The sequence below is a fragment of the Engraulis encrasicolus genome, chromosome 22 (genome assembly GCF_034702125.1).
Source record: "Engraulis encrasicolus isolate BLACKSEA-1 chromosome 22, IST_EnEncr_1.0, whole genome shotgun sequence".
Taxonomy (NCBI): Eukaryota; Metazoa; Chordata; class Actinopteri; order Clupeiformes; family Engraulidae; genus Engraulis; species Engraulis encrasicolus.
The window spans coordinates 7,090,425-7,107,567 of record NC_085878.1 but is presented as its reverse complement, the minus strand read 5'-3'; the positions used below and the strand labels follow the sequence as shown (position 1 = coordinate 7,107,567).

Below are 17,143 nucleotides of genomic sequence, written 5' to 3'. Positions count from 1 at the left end.
TACCTTGTGTTATAAGTTAATAGCATATTATTATTTAACTAATAGATAAGTAAGGGCACAGTTAATAGTTAAGTAGCTATCAGGTCATACTTAACTAAGGACCAAAATTAACACTTACATAATACAAAAGTAAGGCATAACTAATGGTTAATTAATACTTAAATTTTGAGTTATGGGACCCTTATATTAGAGTTGGCTGAGGATAACTAATGGTTAATTAATAGATAGATATTGTTGTTTGGGACCCTTACAGTATATTAGAGTTGGCTGCGGATAACTAATGGTTAATTAATCGATAGATATTGGTGTTTGGGACCCTTATAATAGAGTTGGCTGAGCATACCTAATAGTTAATTAATTAATCTACTGTGACATCTAGTTTTCAGTTGTTCAAATCACTGTAATAGTGGCAACAGGAGCCATTATATAGCAAGGATTAGACATACACTTCTCAATGATGGTGGGGTGATGAGATGTAATTTTTTCATGTACCACTTATTAGTTTTAATGGCAAAAACCCTGCAATAAATGCAGAACATTATGAAGAGTAATAGTTTTGAAGCGAGACTAAACCATTCCTCTGTGATAATTAGGTTAATGTTTGAGAATATTAGCTCCAAGAAGAGCAGTGCATGATGGGTACGCAATCTACAGACAACAATATTTCGGTATTATTTAATCATTAGATATGCCTTGCTTTTGTATTAAGTAAGTGTTAATTAAGGTCCTTAGTTAAGTATGACATAATAGCTACTTAACTATTAACTGTACCTAATCTAATGATTAAATAATACCGAAATATTGTTGTCTGTGAATTGCGTACCCATCATGCACTGCACTTCTTGGAGCTAATATTCTTAAACATTAACTTAATTATCACAAATGAATAGTTTTGCTTCACAACTATTACTCTTCATAATGTTCTACATTTATTGTAGGGTTTTTACCATTAAAATTAGTAAATGGTACATGAAAAAATTACATCTCATCACCCCACCATCATTGAGAAGTGTACGTCCAATCCTTGCTATATAATCGCTCCTGTTGCAATTATTACAGTGATTTGAACGAGTGAAAACTAGATTAAGTAGATCACAGTAGATTAATTAATTAACTATTAGGTATTCTCAGCCAACTCTATTATAATGGTCCCAAACACCAATATCTATCGACTAATTAACCATTAGTTATCCGCAGCCAACTCTAATATAAGGGTCCCAAGCACCAATATCTATCTATTAATTCACCATTAGTTATCCTCAGCCAACTCTAATATAAGGGTCCCAAAACTCAATATTTAAGTATTAATTAATCATTAGTTATGCCTTACTTTTGTATTAAGTAAGTGTTAATTTTGGTCCTTAGTTAAGTATGACCTGATAGCTACTTAACTATTAACTGTGTCCTTACTTATCTATTAGTTAAATAATAATATGCTATTAACTTTTAACACAAGGTAATANTTATCTAATAGTTAAGTAACTGCTTGCTAATGCATTAATAACAATTAATATGTGTCTAATGTGGCATTAAGTAATGATTATTAACCCTTACTTAAGTATTAGGTTGTAACTACTTTACTGTTAATTATGGCCCCTTATTTGGAAGTGTTACCTAAATTTCATAATATTAATGCTATTATCTCTTTCATACTATACTTAATGAAGAAAAATTGCTACTGTATGTGAAAGTGAAAGCAGAACTGGGGAAATCCTCCAACTCCCACTGTCGTTGTGACACAGCGCTCCACAGCACACAAGTGCACACTGCACACAACAAAATTGCATTTATGCCTCACCCGTGCAAGGGGGCAGCCCCCAATGGTGTCCCAAGGGAGCAGTGAGATGGGACGGTAGGCTACCATGCTCAAGGTACCTCAGTCATGGAGCACTGGTTAATTACCCCCTCCAACCTGGCGGGTCGGGAGTCGAACCGGCAACCTTTGGGCTACAAGTCTGACGCCCTAACAGTCTGCCCTAATATGAGTTGCAGGCAGATTTTCACTACAAACAGAGACGTTTCATTTCTCCACAATTACATATCACTATCATCATGGTCCATGTAAGGCATCAAAGCCAAGTAGCCTCTTACTGCAGATGTCAATGGGCCTATTCACTCTTCCCTGAAAACACCAAACTACATCATCATAATAGCATTGCTATGACAATGTAGAGAATCATAAGTCAGCGATTAAGACTTGGTCATTACCATTTTGGAGACGATAAGGTAATATCAGTGGCTTTGCACTAAGGGGTTAAGAAGTGTCTATCACACTGTTACCAATCAGTGAAACAATAGTGGAGAATATCATTTGAAGGTTGAACAAGACTGCTCAGTGTTGCTCTTACATGGATTGCTAATGTGTTGACATCATTCAGTGGTGACCGTGTACAGCATTTAGAGTTTGCCCTCACAAAGGCAGGAAAGCACAAGGCATCTAGGCCTATGCATTATAAATTCACATGTGCTTTAAATTTGTACCCTGATAAACCCGCCTAAATTTGAGACCGGAGTAATTAAAATTTTGGCGCCCAGCGGGTGGCGCTGGTTTACCAGGCTAATACATTTGTAAAACTTGTCCTCATATCAGCAGCTGACGTGTGCAGACTTCTACTGTCATTTTGATAGATACACCTTTGCCTTGCACCTGGCCTCAATAATATGGGGAAGTACATTTACTCTTTTAATAAAGTAACAATTCAAGCCATGCTTCATAGGTCCACACAGGTCCCTGTATATGCAGTGTGAGGTGTGTAAAACACAGAGCAGAGAGGGAGAGAGAGAGAGAGAGAGAGAGAGAGAGAGAGAGAGAGAGAGAGAGAGAGAGGCATCATACAATCGGTTTTGTGTATCTGTAGTATGCATACATTTACTTTTAATAAACTAGCAATTCAAGCCACGCTTCGTATGTACACACAGGTCCCTGTATGTGCAATGTGAGGTGTGGGAAGAAGCAGAGAGACAGAGACAGAGAGCGAGGCGTGGTACAATCGGTATTGCTTTATTTATTCAGCCATCCACCTCCATGCTGCTCCATGCCAGTCAGTCAGCCACCAGGGCGAGAGAGAGAGAGAGAGCAAGAGCGAGAGCACTGAGATCTCACCAGGAGCAGAGAGAGGAGGCGGACACACGAGAGGGGCGGGGTGGGGTGGAGAACAAACAAGAGGGGAGGGGCGGGGGGGGGGGGGGGTGTAGAGCACACGAGAGGAGAGGGGCAGGGGGGGTGGGTGGAGAGCACACGAGAGGGGTGGGGGGGTGGAGAGCACAAGGACACACACAGGAGGGGAGAGAGGGGGGGATAGGGAGAGAGAGAAAGAGAGAGAGAGAGAGGGAGAGAGAGAGAGAGATGGGAGGTGTGACAGAGAAGAGGAGTACATAAATGAGAGACATACAGACTTGGGGAAATAGAGGAGATGGGGAGAAACAGAGAGGGGGGGGGAAACGGATGGGAGGGGGGGGGGGGGGGGGGGGGGGGGGTGGGCAAGACAGGAATACTGATTCTGAAGAAACAAAGGGCAAGATGAAACAAAAATAAACCAAATAAAGAAACAGAAAAAGAAACAAAATCAAACAAACAAGAGAAGTGATGTTTTTTTTTTGTTCTTCCTTTCTTCATCAAAATAAGATAGAGGAGCTTTGGGATTACAAGGTTTGTGGAAATCTAACGGTTACAACATCATGCAAAGAAAAGCTGGCCACCACACATGCAAAAACAGCAGTACAAGATCAATCCCAGGAGCAAGGTCTCCTGCAACCAAGTGCCTTGAGGAAACCCCATTTCACCCCCCCTGCCCTGTACCCCATCACCTGGCTCTCGCCAGATACGCATGTACTATCCGCTCAGTTTCATGAGCTATACTTGGTGATCTGGGTGGATTTTCATATACATCCAGCTTCCAGACGGCTGGACCAATCAGGGTCGCTGGATTTTAAGAGATGTGACATTGTGAAACTTTAAACGTAGAGGAGAAGGGGAAAAAAAGAAGTGAAAAGCGACAGTTGTTTCAGACAAAAATGATGGCTCGCATTGGACTCAATCATCGACATCCATTCTTCAATTTTAACTGTGTTGTCGAAACTGTGAGTAGTTTAAGTAGCGCATCATATCATCAAAATGTCAGACAAGTGGTTTCTCCAATCCCATTGAAGGATGATTTAAAAATAAAAAATAAAAACTTCGGAGAGCCAAGCGCATGGCCATATAGTTCCTGATGAATGTTCGCGAAGCAAGGCGGAGTCACAATCTTCTGGTGAGAGCCAGGTTACCCTCCCCCCACCCACCCCCCAACCAAAACCAAAAGAATTGTATTTACATTGAATCTCCTTGAATATACCCCCTCCCCTCCCCAAACCCCCTCCACCAGCCATTCACGCTGACGAGAAGAAACATCAGAGACAGACATCACCTCTTTCTCCAAAATGCTAGTCTACATTCTTAAATGACTCATAAATAATTGAACATACAATACAAGCTTTTCTCAACTGGACAAAAGGATAAAAAACAGGTGTCTTTGATCACGTACGCCATAAGCATGGGAGAGAATGTTTTGATGCCCTGATACCATGACAATCTGTCAACTATCTACCCCGTTTTGATCCTATAAATACCTAAGAATAGAATAAATTAATGCGAGTGTATCTATATATATATATTAACAGAATGACAAGACATTCACCATACAAACAAAATAAATAAATTACAAAAATATTCACATTATGATTCTCTGAATCCTGCAGATGCTTCCTTCAAAAATATTAAAAACATTAAATACGGGATTAGAAAAACAAAAACAAACAAAACCGAGAATCAAACGTCGATGCATAACACCAATCAAAGGTGACAAAGAAGAGACTTGTTCCACACATGAGCAAAACAAAACGTGAATAAATAAATTAAAATAAATAAATACACAATCTGATCAATCAAAGTCACAACTAGACATTTGTTATACAATAGAAACATATCTAGTCTGTACAACATAATATTTCACTTGTGTCTTGCTTAGTTTGCTCCATCCCAATGGCATGCCCCTAGTGTCATGTATTTTATTTTTCCAGGAGGATGTGTCATTTTTACAGCAGGTCTAATGAAGAGTGGTGATGGGTCATTCAGAAAGAGATAACGCCAGAGAGAGTAGAGAGAAAGAGGTTCCATTGGCCCATTGTTTCTGGGTTCTATTATTGGGGGGGAAATCCCCCTTTAGGCAGACCTAGGCAGACCTAAGGACTGTTCTATTCAATGCTAGGAGTATTATGACACGACCCTTTAGGCAGACCGGAACCTGGTCATGTTAGGTGTCCATAGAAACCTATTATGTTGACATATCTCTATACTTATAGAATCTCTGCTGACGCTATTTAGAATACAATCCTGACAACGTCTTTGTGGGTATTCCTATTCCATTCCACTCTCCCGTCTGTCCAATGTCTGTGCTATCACCCTCTCTTGACCAGTAGCCGAATACATCCAAGCGTGTGTGTGTGTGTGTGTGTGTGTGTGTGTGTGTGTGTGTGTGTGTGTGTGTGTGTGTGTGTGTGTGTGTGTGTGTGTGTGTGTGTGTGTGTGTGTGTGTGTGTGTGTGTGTACATTTGCACATGATTAAAGGAGAACAGAGAGAGAGAGAGAGAGAGAGAGAGAGAGAGAGAGAGAGAGAGAGAGAGAGAGAGAGAGAGAGAGAGAGCGAGAGAGAGAGAGAGACAGAGAGACAGAGAGACAGAGACAGAGACAGAGAGAGAGAGACTCATAAACAGATTCAGGGAGAGAGGGAGAGAGAGAGAGAGAGAGAGAGAGAGAGAGAGAGAGAGAGAAAGACAGATACAGAGAAAGAGAAAGAAAGAGACAGAGAGAGAGAGAGAGAGAGAGAGAGAGAGAGACTACAGTATGTGCTTGAAGAACAAATCATTTATCTTTAAGGCTTTCCCTCCCCCTCCAGTCTTCCATGGTCCAAACTCCAGCAGGCAAGGAGAAGCAGAGGGCAAGAGCATGTAGAGTACGTTGGGGCAGGGGGGAGAGTGTACACCACCATCTACTGTACCGGTACTGTTACAGTCAGAGAAACATGTACTGTAGGCGGCCAGACAGCTGAGACAGTTGAAGGAGAGGATTGTGCACATCCCAGGAAAAGGTGCAGGACGAAGGCCAACTGTAGTTTTCAAAGTGAGAAGTCCGCACACTTAAAATCCTTTTTGTTGTCTTTTATCATTTCGTGGCTGGATTACGTTTCGACTTCAACAGTCTTCATTTAATGCCTCTTTTCCACTGCATACAGCTTGACACAGCATGACTCGGACGCCACTTTTTGCGCTACGATTGATATTTGTTGTGCCCAATTGAAAAGCAAGAAGTGGTGGCCCAGTTGCGCTGTGTTGTAATGTAGGCCTACCAGAAAACCAGCAGTGGAAACGAGGCATAAGTGTGCAGACTTCTCACTTTGAAAACTACAGACAGCTGAGACCCTCATCCACGGCACATGGCACATCCCAAAACCAAGAGGTGAGGTGCTGCTGGAGATACTTTTCCACGTTGGGGACATTTTGCGGACAGGGCTTTAGCTTTGCTAGGAGTTGTATTATTTCAGTCGACGAGTCATATTGTGATGGACGTGTCGTGGTGGTGTGTCAACATTGCGATGGGTGGCTGGGCTGGTTGGATGGGTGGTCAGGTGACGTCTGGGACTTCCTGCCTTTCAAAGTCAAAGTGTCCTCCTCGGACAGGAAGGGGCGGAGCTTTAATACGCATTCTGGATATGTGCTGAGCTGTGCTGGTAGTGAATACAAGCCAAGCGATCACCAAACTGTGCACAAGAGAGACAAAAAAAACAGAAACGACAAAAAGCAAACAGAAAATGAAAGGTGAAGCAAAATAAAACAAATGCAATGAGGAGAAAGCAATGAGGGAAAGCAAATTAGACAACCTGTAATACTACAACAAAAACATCTCCCAACAGATTCCAGTCAAGTCGCTGTACAAAAAATAAAATAAAAAAACAAACAAAATAAAAACAACCAACCAGTTCCTTCCCCCTAAAGTAAGGGACTGTACGTTATTTACCGGGGGGGGAGGGCTGGTGCGCTGGAAGTCCGGTCAAAAAAAAAAATCATGGCCCCCCCCCCCCCCTCAATTTTTTTCCCCATGGCCCTCCCCCCACTTCAATTTTGTTTTCCCATGGCCCTCCCCCTACAGGTAAAAAAAATAATAATATGTAAAATTGGTAGATGAACAACCATCATGAGAACAGTCAGAGTAGCCTACATCAAGGGCGGTTGTCTGCACTATTATGTGCTATCGATATCAGTGGATACCTATGAGAAGCCGCTAGAATCTCCCTCTGCGGCTGCATGGGATGCCTTTTAACTCCACTGTCACCAAGACAAATTGCCTTCACTATTGTTTTTACGTGTTAAGTAAAAATATTATTATTAATAATAATGATAATAATAAAAACTTCCATTTCAATACCAATGTCCGAGTTGTTACTACTGTAAACTACAGTGGAGAGAGTTTCCCCACCGCAGCTTCAATATTTCCCTGCTCGACAAGCAGCGCCTTTCACAAAGTAGGCCTACGTTTTACATGTTCAGCACAGTAGCGAAGCCAGGGACGCAGGAACTGGTTTTGACCAGGGGGTGCTGTGAAAAAAAAATCTGTTTTTTAGATGCAATTTCCTGCGTTCTAATCAATTTTAGGGTGAGGAATGGCGAATCATATCTGAATAACTTCCTCATGTTTTATGTAGCCTAAACAAGGATGGGTAGATTTAACTTTTTTTTTTACATCTCACTTTGACATTATTAAGTTCTTCTTGCGGAAGGGAAACGCGCACCTGATGTGGAGGTGAGGGCGTGTTCAAGAGCAAATCGCGCTGCCTTGACAGTTTGTCTCTTCAGCATGGGCAGTGTGCAATGTGTGAAATTAGAAGAAATGCTTTGACTAGGCTATGCGATGCACTCGAGAGGTGACCGGGCTTTCAAATAATTTAGATTTTCTTGCAATTGCGACTGTGGATCTCAAGGTGCATCTCGATCAGGACCCCTGTCCTGTCTCCCAGACCGCGCATAAAAGCACGCACGCACACACACAGGCATAGCTCTACCTTCCCGAATGTGATTACACTCTGACGGCCCAATTCGGGATGTGATCGGAGCAAGAAGTAGGCTAAGCGCCAAAGCAGCTCGAGCCATTGCTGGCTATTGATACAGGGAGAGTGAGAAAGCCACCTTTAGTTTGCATTTAACGTAGGCTAGGCCATTAAGACGCATTAATAGGTGGTGCTATGGTGGTCAAATCAGCAAAATGGAACAAATTGCCAAAACAGAACCAGTACAACATTCCAAAACATCCAACAATAGCACAGCCATTACACACCGCGGCAATTCAACTTTGACAACTGTGATGATAGACAAGCCATGCAGGCACACCATCGGCTGTGCTCTCCTTCAGATTCACCCCATAGCCAACTCCGAGGCTAAGCTAGACTACTTCACCAGCAACAGGCAAGACCTAGCATACCAATACACGCTTCTACGAATCCAATCTCCACAGCAAGAAAGAAAAGTCACTTCTTACCTGACACGATGCACAACTTTGGTGACATTCCCTTCTCCCGTCACGCTTTAAATGTAGGCTACATAATTCCTTGCTTAGTTGGTCCGTTTTTGTTCACCAAAGTGATGAGACTTCTCTTCACAACAAGTTCCTCCAATGGTTTCAAGACCGTATATGATGCATGGGCAACACATCGCCGTTAATACCACTTTTATTACTACCTTGACACCACACGCTATTAAAACAAACGTATCTCCCGCGTCACTGCACCGTTCTACCAAAGTACGTCTAGGCCTAGGTATTGTTCATTCCGGTCTGGTTGGGGTCTAAAAGTTTTTTGAACACAGATGTAAAGCACACGGCGGTGCCATTAAATAAAATCATGACTTACCAGAGGCTGTGACCACCAGTTGACTACAACACCTCTCCAAAATTCCTCTGGAAATGCCCATCCAATTCGTTGTCAAAACTTCCCAAACTGTTTTGCCCATATAGTTCACCTCAGCTAGTTATTTGCTCACGGGCATTTTCTATGATGCTCAATGTTCCCGTAGCACTAGCAATAGGCCTAATCAGTGAAAGAGAGTCAGCGCGGGCAACCTACAGTAGCTGATAGTTTTTTGACTACAGATACACGTTCAGTGCTATAGTATGCGCAGGGACCTTGCATCGCAAAGCTATGTGTTTCAGAGCATTTTTTATTATTATTTAAAATAATAAAATAAAATAAAATGAATTCGATTTTTTTTCCCATGGCCCTCCCCCTAACTCCGATTTTTTTTGCCATGGCCCTCCCCTCCACCTATTTTTTTTCATCATGGCCCTCCCCCCCCTACGCACCAGCCCTCCCCCCCCGGTAAATTACGAACAGTCCCTAAAGTAGATTGAACTTTTAAGATCTCCATTCTCTCTCGGTTTTCACATTTCATATGATTTAACATTGATCTCCTTTTTGGCGGTGTTTGTTTGGCGGTGGTTGGGGTGAGGTAATCTATCCCTCTACTAAGGTTGGTCCTGTGAGCCAGAGGGAGAGCCAGAGGCACGGGCCCGGGCCCGTACTGGGGCAGGGGCCAGGGTCAGGACCGGGGTCGGGGCCGGGGCCGGGGCAGAGGTAGTAGTGGTAGTAGTAGTAGTAGTAGCAGTAGCAGGAGGAGGTGGTGGTGGGGGCGAGGAGGGGGTCTTTGCCCTGCCTCTGCTGGCCGCTTGGCTCTTAGAGTCAGAGGCAGACGGCTCGGGGGCCGCGGGGGGGGCCTCCGGGGGGGCCTCGGGCTCTGAGGGCCTCCTCCTGCTGCCGTTCGGCCCCTGCTTGCTGGGCGTGCCGGCTGGGGTGGGGGCTGGGGAGGAGGAGCGCGATGCCTGAGCGTGAGCGTGCTTCTCGTCTGAGAAAAGCTGCCTAATTACTTCAAAGAAGTTACTCAACGGACTACCTGGGGGACACAAATGAGACAAGAGACAAGAGAGAGAGAGAGAGAGGGAGAGAAGGAGGAGGAGGAGAAGGAGGAGAAGGAGGAAGATAGACAGATACATAGAGAGAACAAACAAACAAATGAGCAATGAGCTTTCTCTGGAGAGAGAGGAGATGGCACAAAGGTGAGCTGAGAGCAAGGGCTGCAAGAGACTCCATGCCACTCCAAAATCACCAGACCAGACATGCTAACACTCAAGTCAGAACACACACAATACAAGGCACTCGGACAACACGGACATCATGGTTGCCCATTACACCACAAGTTAATTGTTGTATACCTTATATGAATAATAATAATAGTAATAATAATAATAATAATAATAATAATAATAATAATAATAATAATAATAATAATAATAATAGTAACAAGTATAGTAAAATTAAGCTTTTAATAGATTTGCTGTACCATTATCTCATCACTGTGCATCAATTGTGTACTTAACATGAGCACTGTGCATTGCATAGCATATGTTTGGAATGGTCATGTTGTAGATTTCAAAATGGCGGAGAGTTTAGGTACAGCCACAATAGTATTAGACCACTCTGAGGCCATGAAGCATTACGAGTTCAGGCCAGCAGAGTCTCCTTTTTGACTTGCCTACGTAGAGTGGGCATGGTACATGAGAGATTTGGTACAATCTCAAAACAAAACCTAATTACACGGGCCAGATGCTGGTAACACCCCACAACTTCCCTATGACACCACCAAAAAGTGTTAACGTGGATATAAAACATTCACATTCTGCCACAAATTAATATATATGAATCACTCAGAAAGACTACCACACTAGCTCTTGTTGGTCCGTTACACTGATGCGATTCACTGATGTGATGTTGATTCAGGTCAGTTCATTGAGCGCAGTTACATATTCCAGAGCGTAAGACCATGTGTCTGGGATATTTCGGTTGCAGAACGCTATTTCAGTAGGACTATACAGAACGTAAATGGAATATTCTGCAACTTGTTTTAAACTGAACACTGAGAATATTCCATTTGAGTATTCCGTGTCTGGAACGACAGCGCTTAGCGTTGGCATAGAAGCCAGGTGCCAAGATGCCAACATAAATTTCATGTTCACCAAATTCAGCTTTGGCGTCTGAGTGGGTAAGTCTTTGGGTTGTTACCAGCAAAAATCTCTCATGACCGCAATTGCCCATTGACTGCAGGTTTTGAAGGGTTTCGTCTGTTATAAAACAATTTTAATCGTCTCTACATAGCATGACTATAGAAGCCAGTGGCAGGCCACAGGGAATGCCCCATTGTTTTGCTTCACAGTGGACAGGAAGCACAGAGGCGTGTCTGTGGTTGCTGCCATGCATGTATAGCAGAATGTTATGTAGTGTTTTATAACTTCACACAGGGCTCACTGGCAGTTGTGTGCATGTCTGTTTATGCTTGTGCACGTGTTTATGTGTACTGTAAGTACGTAGCCTACGTAACTTATATGGAGGCTATGTATGTACATTTGGTATGTACTGTATATGCATGCTGTGTGTGTGTGTGTGTGTGTGTGTGTGTGTGTCTGTGCGTACTTGCGCGCACATGCGCGCGCGCGTGTGTGTGTGTGTGTGTGTGTGTGTGTGTGTGTGTGTGTGTGTGTGTGTGTGTGTGTGTGTGTGTGTGTGTGTGTGTGTGTGTGTGTGTGTGTGTGTGTGTCCGCACACAAGGGCACACATGTGTGTGTGTGTGTGTGTGTACTGCATATACTGTTAATATTTGTGTGACTGCACCCATTGGACCAGAGAGCCTGTTATGTTGTCATTGTTAAATGGCTTCAACTCCATATCCATCAGTCAGGTGGACACCCTGGACCACACATGCTCTTACAGGCAACACTCCATGCGCAGGTACAGTAACACACACATTACATTCCTCACACAGATACATATACACACACTGCAAGAAGATACTTTACATCCAAGGCACGCAACACATACACATTTGTACTGTATACGTTCAGTATTGCTGGATCTCAAATGGGGCACTTGTGCACTTCAGTGTTCATGTTTCGGTACGTATGGCGTATTAGTTACGCACTGAAACATAGTGCCCGAAGTGCACAAGTGTACCATTTGAGACACAGCACATCAATTACACTTGATTAGGTTGTTAAACAGTGGACACATTCGGTCACAATCTCACTCGTTCACACAAACAACAGAGTGCAGAATTAGTGTGGTCTTTTTTTTTTTACAGGCGAGGTATTAAGTGCTCAAAGGGGGATTGAAATCAGTGAACTCCTTTCAGGTGACTAACAGTAAGCTGTATTATAGGTGCCGCTTGCATCAAAGCCTACTACATACTGTTCCACAGCAGTAGTAGTATGTGTAAGTAGTAGTGGTGGTGGTAGTGGCAGTAGTAGTTGTGGTAGTAGTAGTAGTAGTAGTAGTAGTAGTGGTGGTGGTGGTGGTGGAGTTGGTTGGTTGGGGGTGGGGGTGGGGGTGGGAGGTTGTGGTATCATCGTCCAACATGAGAATGGCATGAGCCAACAGGTTAGCATTTTCCAACCCATTTTTGTAGTTTGTTGCCTAAGTATACAGGTATATGTTACAGTTTGGGACTTTGACTGTGCTGTGTATGCATATGGGCATACTGTAAATGCTGTGGGTTATGTGCTACACAGTATGCTGTAGTTTGGGGTCTATATACTCTGTAGCCTAGGGGTCCCCAACCTTTCTGGGTCAGAGGGCTACCAACATCTACCCGAGGGATGCTGAGAGCTACCCGAGGGATACTTTTTTTTTTTCAAAATCCTCTACTGATCTCTTGGCATCATTCTCAAATCACACTATTATTAAATGATAATTGGCTTATAGGTTATAAATAACAAATATTTATTTTTAATATTTATTTAAATTAAGAAAAGCATGAACTGAGACTAAAATCTGGTAGTCGTCACTGTTTAATAACATCCTTGGTGGGCACCACGTTGGTGACACCTGCTGTAGCCTATGCCCAGGGAAGCCGGCAGGGGGGGCAAACGGGTCTATTGTCCCGGGCTCAGGGAGAGAGGGGGTTCAGAATTGGCTCCCCATTACATTGTATATAGTGAGAGGGGGGCCCTTTCAGATGATTTTTGTACTGGACCCAGTCAAACCTGTCAGCAGCCCTAGTTTGGTATTTAGGTACTGTATGCTCGGGTTTAGATCCTACGTCTATCAGTGTTGTCGTTTGGATCCTACCAATATTGCATTTCAGGACCCACTGTATGTGGTAGAATAGTTTGGGACCTGCGTTACCTACGCTGAAATCTGGGAAATGCCTATTAGTGGTGTGCATTGGCACTGACCTTGCGATTCAATTCGATTATGATTCGGGAGGTAACGATTCGATTCAGTTCGATTCTACGATCCATTGTGATGCATTACATTTCTATTGAAAGCAAGGCAACTTTTTCATCAGCCATGAGGCAATAGAAGCAGTCAGACACTGAACAATATTTCATTGGCTGTTGTATGTATCATTCCTGCAGTTGTGCCCATGGAAGTAATTGGAAAAAATATGCTGCATCGATTATGACACTTGCCGAATCAATTCTTGAACTGTCCTGCCCCGCATTGTGATGCAATGGCGATTCGATTATTGTTGACGCCACTAATGCCTATGCAGGAGTTGGAGCCTATTACCGTAGTAAGCCAGTTCTATCTCAAATGCTACTGTGGGTAGGTACTGCAGACTTATGCCACTTTCACCTCAGCTCTCATGTGCCTCTTTTCCACTGCCGGTGTTCTGGGAGGCCTACAGGTCGACACAGCGTGACTCGGCCGCCACTTTTTTGCTTGACGAATAGGCACGACACAGCTCAACCGTAAAGCAAAATGTGGCAGCCGAGTCGGGCTGTGTCGAGCTGCAGGCCTACCAGAAAACCGGCAGTGGAAAAGAGGCGATGGTGGACTTCAGTCTTAAGGGAGAATGTGGCATTGTTAGGGAAGGGAAGGGTATTTTTTTAAATTGGGGTGGTGCTGGTGGGGGTGGGGGGTGCAGGGGGGCTGTTGTGATTGGACGGGACGGGATGGGACGGTACGTCTTACCAGTCTTCGACTGTCGGCCCGAGTGCCCCTCGGAACGTCGAGACGGGTCTGGGCAACAGGGAGTGGAGGGGGGGGAGGAGGTTTAACCTCAAAATTACCGTACACACCCCCTTCTCAAATCATCCAAAGGGCCATTACAACCGAAGCCCAGAACACCCTTTACGAGGTGGGTACATACATTCACCAAGTGACACTAAAAATAAAGCATGAACTACTCTCTTATCCAAATAATTAATTTCTCCAAGAAATGTAAGCCTTTGTAATTGAACCGTGTCTTGTGTATTCATGTGAATTCAGTGGCATCCAACATGAGGACACAATGACACCTCCGTGACACAGTTTCAACCAAACTTTTCCACACATTCTTGCACACAAGATATATACATTAAAAACAAACAAACGAGCAGACAACATTTGAGACAGTTAGAAGGTCGGCATATGTGTTGCAAGCGTGCACATTGCCCAAGCCAAATCATTCCCTTCCACAGGCACACAGAGGCATTCCGGACAGACAGACAGACAGACAGACAGACAGGCAGGAGGGGGAAAGCAGGGGAGGATGGGAAGGGTGGAGAGGTTTTACAGAGAGTAATGGACAGATATAGAGATGGAAGAGTGAGTGAAAGATTGGGAGATAGAGAAAGTGGGGAGGGGAAAGCTGTGTGGGGAAAAAAAATGGATGATTTGGACAACAATGAGAGAAACATGCCAGATCTGGCAATGCAGTTTCAGATAACAGCTCCAACTATTATGGCCTAGTTTTTATTCGTTTTAATTATTTCTTACAGCCTGAGGTACAAATGACTGCATCAAGAACTGGAAAACCGGACATACAATATGTGAGTCTGTGAGTCCGTCACATATTATTGTTTGGCAATAACTTTTTTGAACGGGTGGACAGAATCTTGTGCAATAAATAATACTGATATGAAGTTATGCAGCTAGAAGAACTCTTTCTCTTTCTCGTCTTTCAAGATTCCATTCATCTATGATGAAATAAATTAATTTTGTCTCTGTATTAAACTGCACCAGTTATGCATAATTAACTAATAAAAATTGGGTGCTATAAATAGCTGCTTTTTGTTAGCGTGACCAGAAGAGGGAGCTATTATCAAACTACATGCTCAGTCACATGGATCAACGTGAGGAGGTCTGTGGAATGGTGAATTCTCTCTTGTCTAGACCCAGTGTCCAGCTAGAAGTGACTTTTCTACATCTGCTGAATGGGACACAAATAAAAAAAAGAGTTTTACAGGGATCAGACACACAGTTTCTAAGATTAACTCTGTTAAACACCGCCAAATACTTTGAGGATTAGCTGGTTGGTTCAAGGGACATTAATCCACGGCTGTATTCACACAAACACACAATTTACCAAGAAACAGTGTTATTAGGAACAAAATCAGACTATGTAAACCAAGCGAGATCTGTCTACTTAAACATGTTAAATCACGATAATATGTCGTAAAACAACAGCAGAACGTTCTATGCAGTTAGCAGTATTCTCTAGTATTTTCAACATTAACCCTTGAAAGAGCCCCTGGAAAGCCAACATTCACTGACAGGCAATGAGCAACAACTTACACGTCTGCACCAGGTCTGCCATGCATAAACCAAAGCTATTGCGTGGCATTTACCATCCATTCTACCCAAAAGTATCATATTCATGGTATCACATTATCACACAAAATGATCATACAAAATATGCCAACTCTTTAGGTTTAGCTCATGCATGGCAAACGTCACTCATCATTACCTGTCACTTTTCTCATTGCTATTTGCCCGTCATTGAAAGCAGCAGTTCTACCATATTACATCTTAGGGTGAGGTGAGAGTTCAACTCTGACTCACTCTCGGAGGTCAAAGGTCAGGCTCTGTACGTATTATGACTGTGGGGTGAGTGGGTGAGTGAGAGCGTGAGTGAGTGAGGTGCAGTGCAGTGCGGTGCAGTGTGCTGGTTGGTTGGTTGGTTGGTTGGTGTGATTGGTTGGTGGTGTGCGTGGTGACATCTTTGCCGTGCTTTTTTTTTCTTTTGTCTTGAGCTCTCTTTTTTTTTTTACTGTTGCAGGAGCTGTGCAATGGGACTGCCATGCAAGTGTATAAGCAAGCCAGAAGAAAAGAAGAAGAGAGCAGATACAGAGAAAAAGAGATGGAGATAGAGATAGACATAGAGATAGAGATATAGATAGAAAGAAGGAAAAAGAGAAATAGAAAAAGAAAGAGAAAGAGAAAGAGAAAGAGAAAAAGAAAGAAAGAAGGAAAAAGAGGAAGATTAGAAAGAGAAAGAGAGATAGAAAATCAGGGATTAGAGGAAGGGAAAAAGAGAGAAAAGAGAGTCAGACAGAGAGGAAGAGAGAGATTCAGAGGGAAAGAGATGCTCACCAGAGATTGGTTGTACTCCCGGCTGGTCGTGCGTGCTTAGCAACTGTGCTTGAATGGTCTCAACCACCCGCTTAAAACGCCGACTTGGACCTGAAGACACAAAGACACACACACGCACATGCACATCCACGCATCATACACACACACACACACACACACACACACACACACACACATGCGCACACGCACGCATACACAAGCACACACAAGCACGTATGCACGCACATACAAACACATACACACAGACATGCATACACACACACACACACACACGCACACACACACACACACGCACACATTTCGGAATTACATCAGACAAAAGGCCAAACTTCACCATCTAAACTTCTCAAAGTTTCTGCGACTTGCTCGTCCTCCATCCTCCAATGTTCGCAAAGCAATCCCTTACACCAGTGGTTCCCAAACTTTTCCCCCTGCGCACCCCCTTGTAGATTTCAATGTGGTTCGCGCACCCCCTAAGCGAATATTTGGTGTGCTGAAGTATGATTCACTGCACATTATGCACAGTTGTTTTGGGGAATCCTATTTTCCAACAGCCTAGGAGTTAAACTACACTTCAGATGGACCATCTCAGCATACAATTCACCATAAGATTAAAAACTACTTCATGTTCATTAATGCTGGATAAAAACCTCACATATCCACCATTGCTCTATTTAGCTCACGCACCCCCTTATGGCAGGCCGCGCACCCCCAGG

At 43.4% G+C, this 17,143-nt stretch overlaps 1 protein-coding gene across 1 annotated transcript in view; it reads right to left on the bottom strand.

Annotated features, from left to right (window-relative positions):
• Nucleotides 1-2,711: 2,711 nt before the first annotated feature.
• The window catches only part of LOC134439278 (serine/threonine-protein kinase BRSK2-like), a 184,546-nt gene continuing 170,114 nt past the window's right edge, over nt 2,712-17,143 (bottom strand). The window contains exons 18-21 of the mRNA XM_063189181.1: nt 16,428-16,517; nt 14,046-14,093; nt 9,736-9,972; nt 2,712-2,731 (exon numbers count right to left, since the gene is read on the bottom strand). Of these exons, the coding sequence (XP_063045251.1) occupies nt 2,712-2,731; nt 9,736-9,972; nt 14,046-14,093; nt 16,428-16,517 (395 nt within the window). The remainder of the gene's footprint in view (nt 2,732-9,735; nt 9,973-14,045; nt 14,094-16,427; nt 16,518-17,143) is intronic.